This window comes from Grammomys surdaster, unplaced genomic scaffold (genome assembly GCF_004785775.1).
Source record: "Grammomys surdaster isolate TR1022 unplaced genomic scaffold, NIH_TR_1.0 65, whole genome shotgun sequence".
Classification (NCBI taxonomy): domain Eukaryota; kingdom Metazoa; phylum Chordata; class Mammalia; order Rodentia; family Muridae; genus Grammomys; species Grammomys surdaster.
Window position 1 is genome coordinate 2,427,769 of NW_021604567.1, and position 16,087 is coordinate 2,443,855.

The 16,087-nt window shown below is 39.7% G+C and overlaps 1 protein-coding gene across 1 annotated transcript in view; it reads left to right on the plus strand.

Annotated features, from left to right (window-relative positions):
* Scel (sciellin) overlaps nucleotides 1–16,087 on the plus strand; it is a 97,571-nt gene that overhangs the window by 57,597 nt on the left and 23,887 nt on the right. Inside the window, exons 15-21 of the mRNA XM_028771945.1 lie at nucleotides 754–810; nucleotides 2,740–2,799; nucleotides 4,359–4,418; nucleotides 8,401–8,460; nucleotides 9,680–9,739; nucleotides 12,295–12,345; nucleotides 13,820–13,882. Coding sequence (XP_028627778.1) covers nucleotides 754–810; nucleotides 2,740–2,799; nucleotides 4,359–4,418; nucleotides 8,401–8,460; nucleotides 9,680–9,739; nucleotides 12,295–12,345; nucleotides 13,820–13,882 — 411 coding nt within the window. The remainder of the gene's footprint in view (nucleotides 1–753; nucleotides 811–2,739; nucleotides 2,800–4,358; nucleotides 4,419–8,400; nucleotides 8,461–9,679; nucleotides 9,740–12,294; nucleotides 12,346–13,819; nucleotides 13,883–16,087) is intronic.

The following is a 16,087-nucleotide window of genomic DNA, read 5'->3' on the forward strand; positions in this document are numbered from 1 at the left end:
TAGTGTTGGTTGTATAGCATTGATTGTGTGGTATTGGTTGTGTAGCTTTGGTTGTGTAGTGTTGGTTGTGTAGTGTTAGGGGATTAGCTTTCAATTCTTTGTTCTAAGAGAGGGCCTTGTCATTTAGCCCGATTAGTCTCAAACACACAATCCTCCTGCCTCATCCTTTAAGGTACTTGGATTACGAGTATGGCCAACTACCAACCTCTGGTTTTTGGTACATGAGAGATCCATTCTAGGTGACCAGTTTGCATACAGTATTGCAGTCAGAGCATGGTTATTTCACTATTCAAGGTGGTGTTAGATGTTTTAAGGGCACTTTGGGAACTTTTATGGGAATTGACTTCTCTAAGTCCTCAAAATATTCCCATTTAACGTGTTTATCAATAATTGATTTCTACCTAGAGTGAATAAGTTTTTATGCTTAAATAGGATGAAATCTTCATCGTCATATAAACTTATTCCCTGTCTAATCTATCCCCCTAAAAGAGAAGGCTGAGGTGAGGTGGGAAAGTTTGCTTTTAACCTGATTGAGTTGTAACTGAGCAGTGTTTGACACCTTGATATCAAGGTGTCTCTTGACCCTCTCATGCCACTCGAATTAGTTATTTCTAAGAATTCCCAATGCTTTAGGCCCCGATTGCATCTCATTTCTGCTGTGAGAAATCTGAGGCTCTCCTAAGAGATTCTGATCATGCCTTTAAGTTTCTCTCACACACTTTTCTGTCTTCCTCAATCCCCAACACTGTAAAGAAATCAAGCCTTTGGGAGCCTTAAGAAAATCAACCAAAGGGCCGACACCAACAGAGGGTAAGTAGACATCTTTAGGAGATTCTTCTCTAGCCTCTCGTGCTTCATCAGAACTCAGAGTTTAATTCTTATTTTCTGCCACAGATGGACTCTGTATCTGCATCAGAGATGGTGGGTCAAAGGGAACACAGTCTCTAAAGGATAGCCACATACACTCATCACCAAATCTTTCATTGTGTGTTTTATTAAATAACTAATACACGTGTCAATTTTTAATGCGAATCAAGAAATGTAAGGGAAAGTTGCAAAATGAGAGACAGGATGTAAACTTGTTTAAGTCAAGTACCACTGTGAAAATTAATGAAGTTAAAAAGCTAGAAGATGGGGTGGGGAGACCGGTGGTTCAGTCACTAACACATCTGCTGTGCAAGCACACAAGTTCAGATCCTCTGCACTTTTGAGAAAACCTGGTTAGTGTGGAACACCTGAAACCCTGGAAGGAACCTGAAACTGAAACTGAGGAAGAGGGAGACAGGAGAGGAGGTGTGTGTGTGCATGTGTGTCCGTGTGTGTGTGTGTGTGTGTGTATGTGTGCGCGTGTGTGTGTGAACACCTGGAGCATGCTGACCAGCCACTACAACTGAATCTGTGACTTCCAGGTTCAGTGAGAAACCATGTCCCCAAAAGTAAGCTGGAGAGCACTAATGTAAGAAACTTAATGTTGACCTCTGGAGTTCACATGCATACACTTTGCATATACCCATATGTGCACATGACATACACACGACCACATGACACAGCACATAAACAAACAAAGGTAATCCACGTGTAAGTAAAGTAAAGGTCTTCCCGGTCAGTATTCTCTGGAATATCCAGCGCCACATTCAGTCACATTCTCATTTGCACAGTTAGGTTTACTCATAGCTAAAGCAACTAGGGGAGCACAGAAAGGGTTTGTGCAGCGTACACCTCCACAGTAATGTTCATTATCCAAGGAAGTCAGGTCAGGAACTGAAACACGAAAAGGAGCTTGAGGCAGGAGCTGATGCAGAGTCTATGAAGGTGCCGCTCACTGGCTTGCTCAGCCTGCTTTCTTATAGACCCCAGAACCACCACCTAGGGATGGCACCACTCATAATGGCCTGGGGCCTCCCCTATGAATCACTAATTAGGAAAATGGCCAACAGGCTTGCCTGCAGCCTGATCATCTGGAGGCATTTTCTCAACTGAGCCTTCCTCCGGCTCCCTCCTCGAAGGTGACCTTATGTCGTGTCAAGTTGATAGAAAACAAGCCAACACAATGGTTTTCAGAGGATATTACAAATATTACATGTAACTTAACTGACTTAAATTTTTTTAAATTGAAAATTCATACACTATGTTCTGATCACTGTTTCCCCTCCCCCATTTCTTCACAGATCCCCCACCTCCTCAACATCTTTCTTCTTTTCTTCCTCTCTCCCTTTTTTCTTCTTCCTTCCTTCCTTTCGCTTTATTTCATAACAAACTGGTGAAAAAAATAGAAAAAAAATAACAATGAAAAAGCATAAGAAAATACACACACACACACACATACATACACGCAGGCCCTATGAAAACTCAAAATCAAAAACTACAATATACAAGCAAAAGACCAATAAGATAAAAAAATGCCCAATATTAGACAAAACCAAACCCAAAAATTCCTCAAAAACATCAGTGAGTTCTTTTTGTGTTGGCCATTTGCTGCTGGGCATTGACCTGCCGTCAAGTGTGGTTTACATTCCCAGTAACACTCCACTGCAGAAAACAAATTTTCCCTTTACAAGCAATTGCAGATCAGAGTAGCTTCTTGTTTAGAGATGGAATGTAACTGTCCACTTCCCCCTCAGGGCTGGGACCCCACCTGGCTCGGTCCTGAGCACTCGCCTATAGCCTGTATGAGCTCATGTGTGTGAGAGTGTTCCTTTGTGCTGACATAAGTTTTGATGACTTTTTTTCCCCCCAAAGAAGCCAAGATCTCAGATCAATTATCAGGACGAATGCCATGGCAGAGAGAAGCAGCAGAAGGTGAGAATTGCCTAGAGGTCTCTGAGTCTCAGGCTTCTTCTGTTGACTAACTGGTGACTTCAGTGGTGTGACGGGAGTCACAGCTTCGAATCTGTCCTCGAGTTTACATGTCTTACTTCTGAGGTCCTGTTATTCAGTTTGAAGAATGGATTATGATTGTATCTAAACATACTTATATACAGCCCAACAAAATCGTGGAGATTTACTTAACTGTATTACTTAGTCAATTTTATACTAAAATAAATTTTATAGCAGAATAATAATTTTCTCCAGTGAAATAATAATTTAATAATGGTTTAATGAGTTAATCATTTAAAATATAGGATGGATGATATAGTCTATGGAAATGTCATGAAACTAATCCAAACATTCTCTTCATAAGAGGTAAAGATCTTGATAGTGCCATGAAGATCAACCCCAGAGGACATGAAAGTACCCCTGGGTAGGTCGCACTAATGTCTCTAATTCTGATTTCTGCATAATAATCAGAAGGCAAATGATTTGACTTTTTAGCTTCGCAGCCATATTTTTAAAGTATAGAATTAGCCAACAAAGATGGGAGATGTGGCTGTTCAAGATTATCTTCCATAAATTATTTATTTTAAAATAATTATCTTGGTGTTTAATACTGAGTTACTCTTCTGCTTGATTTGGGGTATTGATTTCTTTTTAAGGATTGGGGAGAGAGTAGAATTTATCTAATGAATGCAGCCTTGACATAGTTCTGAAATACATTTTCAGAATGACAGAGGCAGCCAAGGCAGCTGTGACTAAGACTCCCTAAGTTACCTTTTCTAAGGAGGGTGGTTTCAGCCAGCAGTCCAGGGAGAGGCTGGGCCAGTGCCTGGATGGGACTAAGGACTCTGCTGCTTCACCTGTCCAGGGTGATGATGCAGGCATCATACCCAATCTCTACTTCTACCAACCCCACCCCCACCACTCCCCAACCCCCACTGCCTGCTTTGAGCATAGCTCGTGTGCGTTTTTAATGGGACAGCACGCAGATTCAGTAAGAAGCGAGTCACTATGTCTCCTACTCTGAGGCAACAGATATCTAAAGTTTAGGACATGGCCATGGCTTATATCAGGACATGATTCTTTAGTAGTTTCAATATTGTTAAATTATTATGTAGCTATCAATATTTTCTTATTATTGAAACAAACAAAAAAGAGACTGGATCAATTTGTTCAGTAGCAATTTGTATTCAATCCGTTCCTAGTGGAAAACTTCATCTAACTCACCCGACTTCACTGTGGCCCCTTAGAAGCCATCTAACTGGCTGGACCTGAAGCCAAGGCTGATTTTGTTTAGCAAGAAGTCTCACATGTGCTAACATTCTGAGAACGGAACAGACAGTACACATGTGTGTGAGCTGTTAGCAAATTAACAACCGTAAACGGCTTCGGCTTGAGAGACGAGAACTGTCGTTTACATTTGGAACTTTAAATGTCCTCACAGGTGTAGAGAACTTTTACATCTATCACTTTGTAATATCTGAGATATTAGTCTTTTGATTTATTCTCATGACATTTATTAGAACTTGTTTTCTTTTCCAAAGTAAACAAGACGTCGACCAGCTGATTAAAGCGAACCGTGACACAAATAAAAATATGAAGAGGTAAGACGTCTGAAACCCCTATACCAGTCATTTATTTGTAAGTGCATCCAAGAGCTAGTGCTTGTGTTTGGGACAGTGAATTGGTGTTCAAGTCCAGCTGCTTGTTTATTCTCTCAAACACGTTTTATTAAGCGGTCTGATATGAGTGATACAGAGTCCTTGGCATTTTGTTCTTTGGTGATGTTTGCTGTATAATAAGTTAAAGAAATTGCAAGACAGTTTTAACTAAGCTTTTCAGCTGTATTAGTTCTCTTTGTATTAGTGTATATGTGTATTATGAGTATTATATCCATAAAAGTATGTGTGTGGGTATATTAGTACAGGCATACATAAGAGCAGATGTGTATATAAGAGTAAAATGTGTATGCATGCTTATGTATGTTGTATGTATGTATGTATGTATGTATGTATGTATGTATGTTTGTGTACCAGATAGAGTGCATGTGAACTGCATTTTAAAGCCACAGTTGTTGCCGTGTAGCTGAAGATGGTGTATCGAACAATTGAGTGAACTTCCTCCCACTCAGTTAACTCAGTATATGATATTATTTATTGGTTCTGAGATGTGTCAGCGACGCCCCAAAGGCTAAGCTGACAGAGCAAAGGCTCAGCCAGCTAAAAGCGGTTGCACACACTGCCAAGCTGCCCTCCCTGCTTTTGGCCATGTGGCTCAGTCAGAAGCACAACCACCCAGTGTATAAGGCAAAACAACCACATATTGCACAGTTGCTGAGAGGGAATCACTGGTCTCTTTGGCTCTGTAAGTGGTTCAGGAAGATGACTGAGGTATCAGTGTGAACCAGAAATCTGGGAGCCCTGATTCAAATTCAGTCTCTGACTAACTATGTCACTGGCCCTGCTTACTCAGTGTCTTAGTTACTTTTCTACTGCTGTGATAAAGACCAGGACCCAAAGCAACTTGAATAGGAAAGGGTTTATTTCACCTTACAATTTTATATTAGAGCCCATCTCTAAGGGAGGCCTGGGCAGGGGCAAGGAGGGCAGGAACCGTGAGGTAGGAACTGGTGCAGAGGCCATGATGGAGTGCTGCTTACTGGTTTGTTCCTTGTGGCTTGCTCTGCCTGCTCTCTTACACCACCTAGGACCACCCACCCAGGGGTGGCAGCATTTGCTTTGGGGTAGGTGTACCCACATCAATCATCTGTCAAGATAATGCAACAAAGGTTTGGCCACAGGCAAATCTGCTGAGGGCGTTTCCTCAATGAAGGTTTCCTTTTCCAAAAGGACACTGGCATGTGTCGAGTTGACACAAGACTAACTAGCACACTCATCTACCAAAGAGGAGTCATAGTACACTTGTACTCAGCACATACTAGACACAAACAATGAATCAGAAGTCAGTGTTAGAAAACCATTCAGATTAATTATTGTTCATACTGGACTAGGCAGCCTACATATATTTTAGTTCATCTTGACATCCACAGTTATATTCCTATTTAATATTTATTAGAGAACTTCAAATTGTGACCTATATTATTCTTTATATATTGAAATGGGTATGCATGTACACGACTGGGTATATGCATATGTGTGTATGTTTTGAATACTTGTTTGCATGTGTACATCCCTGTATAAGCATGTGTGTGTGTGTGTGTATACACATGGAGATATATGCCTGTGTATGTATGCAGGTAGACATGTACATGAATGAGTGCATGTATATATTTTTACAAGTGAATTATTGCATATATATGAATAATGGTTGAGTGTTCGTGTACGAATGTATACATGAATGTATATATACATGGACATATGCACATGTGTGAACATGTGTGATATATGTGTTCATATTTGTATGTGTGTTTTCTATGAGCTTGCAAGGACAGTACTTTTAATTTAGGTATTATATAATGAGAGTCTGTAGATATTTTAAATATGAAGTTAGAGGCTCAGTCAGTGACAAGCATGAATTCAAGTCTCAATACTTTGAAACGGTCAGGCTTTGCACGCAGCACAGTCCAGTAATTCCAGTTCTAAGAAGGTAGAGACAAGAGCTACCTGGGAGTAGCTGCCCAAATTAGTAGTTACCAAATTAGTGAGCTCTGAACTCAGTAAAATGTCCTTGTTTCAAAAAAAAAAAAACCCATGAACATGATTGAGACATCAACCTCTGGTGCACGCACATGCACACAGAAAGCAAGCTTCCTTCTTCACTAAAAAAGCTTTCACTGTGTCCCCATTTCAGGAGGAATAGAACTCCAATGCTTAGAGACAGACTTTTAAAGTTTCTCAATAAAGTCCTATCAAATAAACCTTTCCCATCCCATTTCACGATCTTGCCTTAAGGCATTTGCACATGCTGCTGCAACACTGTCACCATATTGTCTTCCTTTCAAATAGGTCTTTTTTTTTTTTTTTTTTTTTTTTGCTACTGGATGTGATTACACAGCCTCACTTGTCCTCAGTACTGAGAACACAAAATACTGTTTTTAAAGCTCAACAGATATGAGTTAACTGACAGATTATAACACTTGCTTAGATGTCTGTATGTGTCCCTCCTTTGCCCAGTTTGGAATGGAAGCCTCAAGTAGGCTACTTCTGTGTCTCTTCTGCACACACCCATCCCACCACTAGGCAGAGCCTAGTTCATTGGTCGTCACTATGTGTAGACTGCAAGGATGTATAAATACTAATGATATATGCACTGTGAGTTAAACTTCAAATAGTATATCATTGTAATAATTGGATCACCACAGTACTTAGTTGACTTTTCTTTACTGACCTTATGCATTAAGAATTTAACTTTGTACACTATGGAGTTCATTCAGTGAGTCTGAAGTCTTCATAAGCAAATTCCTCAACCAACATTCACAAAGTTGATCTTGTTGGTCTGTTACTTATAACATCTTGCAATTGAAACCTGGGAATTTTTTTCCCTAAGACCATGTCATTTAAACTCCCCGGGCTTCATTTAGGTGACAAACAAGGGCTAATCTGGAGTAGAGAGGCTGTCCCTGTGGGGTCAATTGTTCCATCGTTGCCGTAATGAATGTGCACATACTGTCTTTGCATCTCTAGTCTGAGTATCACATCCTGAGACATCTGGATGAAGCAGACAACTTGGGTCAACATCTGGTTGTTTCTGAATACTGTATCTTTGATGTTGTGTAAATGAAACCTCAGAGACATCTTTGTGGGGTCACCAAGTGAGGAGAGAGGGTTAAAGCTTCCTCCTGAGGAGGCTCTTCTCCCCATGTGGCATTCTCTGTGGATCAGAGGAGTGTTTGCTAGTGGGACTTATGTGAAAAGCACATGCATATGCAATAAGAGAAGCATCGTTCCATGAAGATCAGAAGCAGGCATATAGTCAAGGCCAACAGCAAAGTGTGCAAATGTTTTCAGTAACTATGGAGTTCACATTCCAGCCAATATGGCTTACATTTTGGTATGTTTCAGAAATCCATAGGCTTTAGTTTTCTTATTGTTTGTTCCTAAAACAATCAGGTACAATGTGTCTTGTTCTAATGAGGTATAAGTACCAGAGGTAGACTAGGTTGCATATGGTGCATTTTAAACAAATTGGTGCATTTATCTTAATGTAGTTTTGTAATAGAAAACTTACCAATAAATGTTAACAAAATAAGTATTTAAGAAAGTTTGTTTCAGTTCCTCCCCCTACAGTTTCACACATGTTAAAGGTTGCTACCAAGAGAGAATGTTTTCTGGAATGTTCTATGAGACAAGTATATGAACTAATTAAAAACTGTTTTATATTCTTGGCAGTGGTTAACAGGATACCATTAAATGTACCAAAATAGAGAGCTCTAGTGAAATTTTCTAACAGCAAATGTCTGCATAAGTCTCACTCAGTGAGTTCTGATGTATATAAATCCCTGCACAGTCACCTTTAACTCTTTGGTGTGATCTCAATGTGTGTTTATTCTCTTCCTGAGCTTTAATTAGTAGTTTCACGCTATTGAAACTCTACCATTAACCACTTCATTTCTTCACTGTTTTAAAGGGGCCAGAGCCTTGACAATCTTATCAAAGTCATCCCGGAAGTAAACAGAAGCAGCAAAGGGTGAGAGAATTACATCTTACCTCTCTCTTTTCTCTGCATCAATACAAAAAGATGGTCTGGGATCCTTGGGCCCAGCAAACCTGAAGCTCGTTGCTTACTAGGTTCTGAGCAACTCCTGTGGACACTGAGGTGCAGCCGGCCAGTTACAGCATGAGGATAATATACTTATCCTATCTTTGGCAGCAGAAAGCAAGAAGGATCAAGTGGAACAGTGGTTGTAAGGTTTCTTTAAAACAATAGTGCTGAAAATGGAAATTATTATCAAAACACCATTTAGTTGTAGCTACAGGATAACTATGAATGCTTCTGAAGTCAGAATAAGTTTTTGGGTAAATCATTGCCTTATTCCAAAATAAGTTAATAATAATAAAAAAATTCAATGATGGCCCAATGTTCAGGTTTGTTTTGAGTAAAAATTGAGAACCAAACCAGTATACCAATGATTCGTATAAAGGTTAAAGTTTAACTCCTGTAAGCTGGAGATTTAGAACAATATTGATTTCTATCAAAACTTAATAGTAAAATTTATCTTGAGGACATGCAGATCCATAGGATTATAAGCAAAATGGCCACTTGATTTCATTCCATTTTTACTGAGTGGGTTTTTGCTTGGTCTGTTTAAAGTTCCAAAGATCTTAGTAATCTCATCAAGGTGAATAAAATAGCAGGAAAAAGACTTCAAGAGTAAGATTTAACATGCTGTTCTGTTTGGCTTCATGCTAATCAGTGTTTGTAAGTGTAATGCAATCATCAGTTGGGTTGGCTGATCCCGAGTGAAGTGGTAATTATGAACGCCATTAACTGAGAGTGGAGAGCTTTGTCTGTTAATCTCCAGTTCAGTGAAGGTACCTTTGACTATTTATGTTCAAGTTGTTTCTTAATAAATATAGAAAGCATCACTATTGGTTGGTTCCTTTTACTGGAAGGATGGTGCAAACGAGGAGCAAGCACTGTCGGCTTGAGCCCACAGACATGAGTCTAGGCCTCTCAGACTAGTCAGTTTGTTTGGGCTTTTCATCAAACTAAAGAACTGGGGCTGCCTGTTCACTGGACACCAATTCCAGAACAAACTCCATCACTGAATTTCGGCAAAATGTCTGATGTGAAGGTTTTAGTAAATATTTCATAACAAAATGTATTATAATGTATTATCAGTCTTAACAAATAATTTCAACCATTTGATGTAATTGATATGGTTATTTTTTTCTATATTCTAAAGGGGTCAAAGTCTTGACAATTTCATCAAAGGGGTTCCTGTAAAGAGCAGAGCTAACCAAGGGTAAGGTTTATAAAACTTTATTTCTCATTTTGTTTTTGCCACACTCTTAAAAATCAGAGAAATGCTTTATACTGTCCTCAAGACATCCACCAGAAGGGAAGCAAAGTGAGAAACAGGTGTGTCCCCAACCCATTGGCTGGTACTGAATGAAACCCCTGCACAGGCTCCCTGCATATGGACTGCGGTGGAGACAGGAGTTCCTCAAAATACAGTGGTGAACTCATTCCATTGTAGCATTTGTATTCCACACTAATGGAAATTCTCATGGGATAAGGCAGCTGCATCCTAAAACGATGTTCTCAAACCAGGTAGCTGATACAGAAGTCTGGAGATGACAAAAGCTTCTTCTCTCTCTCTTTATTCCCTTTGTCCCTTTATTCTCTATATATTCTCCCAACAGTATTAATATTGTTGTGGGAAATATAAAAATGAATGGCATGATTTCTGCGCTATGCCCAGCACCAGCGGGGCCACACAACCCCACTGGGGTGCTCTCATCGTGGCAGACCCTGTCGCTTGGGGCCCTTGAGACATCTCCACCCTGCTTGCTAATTTCCCTTGGTTGGCTCTACCATTTGAAGCCCTGTGCTTCAAATCCCCCATGGCTTTTGTGGTGCATGTCAGGCAAACACACACTTTGCCACTGTACCTTTCTCTTGAATCTAGTTGAGCTGCCATGAGAAGAAAAACATCACACAAACCTAGTTCAGAAACAATGGCAACTCAGTCTCTGGGCACAACAACTAGAATCCTAATCTTGTAAGCTATATAAATCTAATTCCCCAGTGGTGAATCCTGGCAGATCTGCCATGAAACCAGGAAACACTAGTAGCTACACCTTGCCCTTATGCTATCCTGGATCCAAAATACCTTCTCTCTCTCTCCTGCTCCCTCTCTTCCCTCTGTCCAACCTGGAAGTCCCTCCTACTCGCCCAGTGATTGGCTCCTTTATTTATTAGGGGTTCATAAGAAGTCACCTGAGTATGTGAGTCACTCCTTGTCCATAGCTCCTCCCAGGAGAGCAAAATTTATATCAAAATACAAACAGCACCAGACAGATCCGTAATACTCTATTTTCTCTTCCTCTAAAACCCAACCAATTCTGAAGTTAGGAAGTTGAGTGTGTGTGTGTGTGTGTGTGTGTGTGTGTGTGTGTGTGAATGGTGTGCACATATGTATATCTGTCCTCATGTATATGGATCTATGTGTGGATTCCTACATGTATTGTCTGTATGTAGAGGTCAAAGGTTGACAATGTATCTTCCCTGGCTGTTCTCACCTTAAATTATTGAAGCAAAGTCTCTCACTTGAAACCAAAGTTTCTTGGTTAGGCAGTCTAGCTAGAATTCAGCTTACTTAGCTTGCTGTGGGGGAATCTTCTGTCCTCTTCAGATCTGCCTTACATGAGTGCTAGGAATCTAAATTACAGTCCTTACCATTGTGTACCAAGTGTCACCCACTGATCTGTGTCCTATCCTAGGAGTCCATTTTAAAAAAAAAAAATCACATTTGGTTAATTGAAAAAAATTTTAAAATGTTATTTACCTTTCATATAGAAAGAACTTTCCCTGTGACATACCATATCAAGTAAACAAAGAAATATAACCAGACCATAAATACACATTGCTATGTCAACTTATATTGAGTTAGATATGAATGGTGTATAGATAGATAGATGCCTTCTTTGTGACCATTTCCTGTGTCTCTGAATAGCAATGCTGTTTTATAGTGTGTAGCTAACAACAAAGCTTATATAGACAAGACCAGAAGCCGGCAGCTTGTTCACAGGTCTAAAGAGCAAGTAGATCAGATATGAGAAGCCAAAATAATCTCCGTGTAACCACATAATCCTGCCACCCCTGTGAAAGCAAATAGAAAATACCCGGTGAATAAATGAGAGCGTCTATGTTCCAGTAAATATGTACTAGAAAATTAGCATACAGGAGGAATTTAGCCCAGGGGCAGGGCTTAGCCCAGGGGGCAGGGCTTAGTCCAGGGGGCAGGGCTTAGTCAGCAGGTCCTTAGCCTGGATAGTATTTGGAAGGGAGAGAGGATTCAATCTATAATGAAGTTACTCAACTTCTTAAGTATAGCCAGTTGCCCTTGCTTTGAATAAATGATTTCGTTTTAGTGAGGCTGAACTGAAGATGTTGCCATCCTGTATCCAAATATTTAGTGCTAAATTGTCCTGAGATTTCACAATCCAACCAAGAAGAAAACCTTACTGAATTTAGAGACCAAATACATCCTTTACAGTGGAAGTATACAATCCACTACAGAGCTCCCCGGCTTCTGTTCAGAATAATTATTCTAACTATTATAATACTCACTATAGAGAAACTCATTGTGGTGTATTGACTTTGTGTGTGGCTTGTTTTGGTGTGTGTGTGTGTGTGTTATATTTGCAAATGTTATATAATAAAGTTTAAGAAGGGGATTCAAGTCATGCTGGGGTTTTAAATTACTAAATTTCAGTTGATTTGATATTAAGGATCAAAGTATAACGTGGCTGTTCTTAGTTGACCTTTCTAGATATCGCAATGTATTACTTTCAGGAACCAAGAACCGGACAGTCTTACCAAGGTGACCCCCTCAACAAACAAAATGTAAGTTTTGGGAGATTATTGATTTATACATCCTCCAGTTTATGCAAACGGAGTAGGACTGACTAAAGATGTTTCAAAGGAGGGGATAAAAAATTAGAAGATGATTTGTTGGTCTGTAAATTGCTAGACGGGGTTTTTCTTATTATTGTTTCCATTTATTTCACTGCATTATGTTGAAGATGATAATTCTGATGGTAATTCTGTGTAATTACTACTTGAGAAATGTCTTGTGACACCATAATCACACGAGTCGGTTAATACTGCAAATTCTTAGTTAATAAATTACAAGTGTATAAAAATGAATAAACTGAAGAATATCAGTTTGCTGCTGATCCACAACCACAAGGATTAATATTTAAATGACATGTGAGAGAACTGGCAACCTAACAGGTTTATACTTAATTTAGAATAGTTTTACATGACATTGAATTTACTTCCCGTTTTGAGAGGTTGAGACCATTTATATATTGGAGCAATAGTTAACAAAATCGTGGCGGAGAAACTCTGAGTTGTCACTTAAAAAGTTCCAGTGAGAACCATGTTGGTAATGAATATGCTCATGAAAAGGGGCTACTGCGCACTGAGGAGGAGGATGTTCAGGGAAACATCACAGAGCTCACCAGCAGCTGTCCTGAACTCCACCTGAAGGAGGAAGGCAAAGGAGTGAGCGTGCATGCTGCTTTTCTCTGGGGGCTGTGTGTTCAAGTTTGGTTTGCCTCCAGTATTTCTTGGGGATGTGGCCCCAGGGCGTGTCTTAATCCTTATGAAGCTCTTCTTTATAAAGGATGGTCCTATCCATCCCTATACTGTCAGAACTGAAGGTTAAGGCAGAGGTTAGAGTTCAAGACCAGCCTGTGTCTCTACAAAGGAAGTAGGGAGACTCTATATGAAAACAAAACAAAAGTCAAAGTAATTAATGATCTGAGGTAGAAACTTCATATCATCTCACACACACACATACACACACGCACACAAACACAAACATCTCAGACATACACACTCACACACTCACACAAACACAAACATCTCAGACATACACACTCACTCACACAAACACAAACATCTCAAACATACACACATATCTCACACACATACTGACAGACATACATCACACATACACACTCATCTCACACACAATCAATACACACATATCTCACACACACTCACACATACTCACACTAACTCACACTCACAAACTCATGCACTACACTAACACTCATGCACACTCACACACATAACACACTCACACATACACACTCACAGACACACACACATACACACAAACACATATGCACACTCACACACATACACACTCACATACACACACTCACAGATACACACACAAACACACTCACACATACACACATACACACAAATACATACACACATACACACAAACACATACACACTCACACATGCTCACACACACACTAACTTTTTACTGACTTTGACATTTTCTTTTTCTTTGATTTAGTAAACAGCACAGTCTTGATGAACTTATTAATATAAGCCCCAAAGCTGTCAAAACTACTGCTGGGTAAGCAAAAATTTTTTTTGTTTTTCTTCTTAACTAAACAAAATATAAATATGAGTACCATAATCATTTTATGAGAAAATTGAATGAAATTTTTAAATACCATCATTATTTTTATATGTACCAGGAAACTTACATGTTAATTTCAGTGTTTAGACATAGCAAGACACAGACAGCTGAAAATTGTGTATAAGGGGCCTTCTCTTCACCTTAATAAAGCAATAAGTGGCAACAACCAAGAAGGGAAGTAGGGAGATAGCTGGGCAGGAACTAATACTATTATGCTTGTAAAGGATAAATGCTATTTTTTTCTCATGAGAAAATGCATTAATGATAACTGGTAATATACCCAGATGGCTCATCTGATCCATCATAAGCGGTGTACTTACTTCTTGGTGGGAAAGTGTTTTCTGGAAGACAGTCAAGATTTTATGTGGCTTATTCATCTTTAGAGGGCTTATGCTTATAAAAGGTGTGTGAATAAAATTTAATAATTCTTTAAGTAGTGTCTCTTATATAGTTAAATGCACTTTTATCTCCCTATATAGACAGTTCACATTATCTATATGTGTGTATTTTTTGTATAAAATCTTGGGAATTTTTTTTCTTTTGGTTTTTTTTTTGAGACAGGGTTTCTCTGCATAGTCCTGGCTGTCCTGGAACTCACTCTGTAGACCAGGCTGGCCTCGAACTCAGAAATCCACATGCCTCTGCCTCCCAAGTGCTGGGATTAAAGGCGTGTGCCACCACTGCCCAGCTGGGAATATTTTCAAAACTTCCATTTTTAGGTTGTGTTGATACCTCTAAACATCATAAAACCTTAGAGACAGAATGGATGAAACTTGGAAAATCTTAGCCCAGTCAATGGGAACAATTTCGAAGAGCACAGTTCCAGCTGACTCTGCTTTGTAGAAGACAGAATAAGGACTCAGAAAGGTTAAGCGATTTAGCCAGGGTCACAGAGAAAACTAAGGGGAGACGGATAGTATTTTCATGATTTCTGAGGCAGTAAATAATTACTGAGCACCTACTGGGTTCCCAGCTATCACTAGGTCTCATTTTCTTGCATGTAAGGTATAATTACAGGCCGTGGACACCAAAAAGCGAATTTGGTCGTCATACTCGGGCTTATTAAGAGCAGGCAATTAGCATAGATTAAAGCTAATTACGTACCAGGGGCACAGAGATGTTATTCTAAGGCAATAATAGGTTGTCAGTTTAATAGATTACATTTAGAAGCCCCCATATACTGATGACTGAATATAGAATGTATTGTCAGTGAGTTACATTTAAAAAGAAAATGAAGTGAAAATGCTGTTGTAGTGACATTACATGCTGTAACACTTGTACTCCTGGGGTGGATGTTACAGAGGACAGAGTTGTAGCTCGTCATTGACACAAAACAATGTTGAGGGGTGAGCTCAGAACATTCTGTCTTCTATAAATAAGGTCCTGTGGTTGCAAGCTCAAGTCTGTGCCTTACTCCTCAGCACACAGACTTTAACCTTCAGATAAACCAGGGTTCACTAAATGCTTCAGGAAATCCAGGAGGCTACAGGGTAGGATCACGGCTTCTGTTGTGGAACAATTCGAAATGTCCCTTAGTGGTCTGACAGGATCACTTGTAGGATCACATATGGATGACATTATCACACGTGCGCAGATGACTACAAAATACTCCAGAGTCTCAACCTCCACAGGAACAATACCTAAAGTCCTGGTACGAAATCTACTCTGTCCATTGGTAGCACAAAATCAAATCAGGGGCTTGAGTAGGAAAGATGTTACATTTTCCCAGGATAAAATTTAAACATTGCATTCCTTTGCTTGTAGGATTTGAAACAGTGTTTCCAGTTCCTGTTTCTATTAGCTGAGATAAGTTGCCTCTGCCAATCGAAGGAGTCCAGCGCCATTGCTTAGATCCTAACTGTGGCGGTGGTTTCATACAGTGTCACCTTTTTAAAAGTAGCGGCAGCACATAGCATGTCTTTTTGTCTGGTGAGCTTTTGTTTCTCAAACTTTGAGTATGCTCCTTATTGCAGTGTTAATAACTAGTTTATCAAGTAGCAAACGGCACAAGAATTAACCAAGAATACTCAAGTTCTAACGTTGTCAGTGCATTCTCTCTCTCTCTCCCTCCCTCCCTCCCTCCCTCTCCCTCTCCCTCTCCCTCTCCCTCTCCCTCTCCCTCTCCCTCTCCCTCTCCCT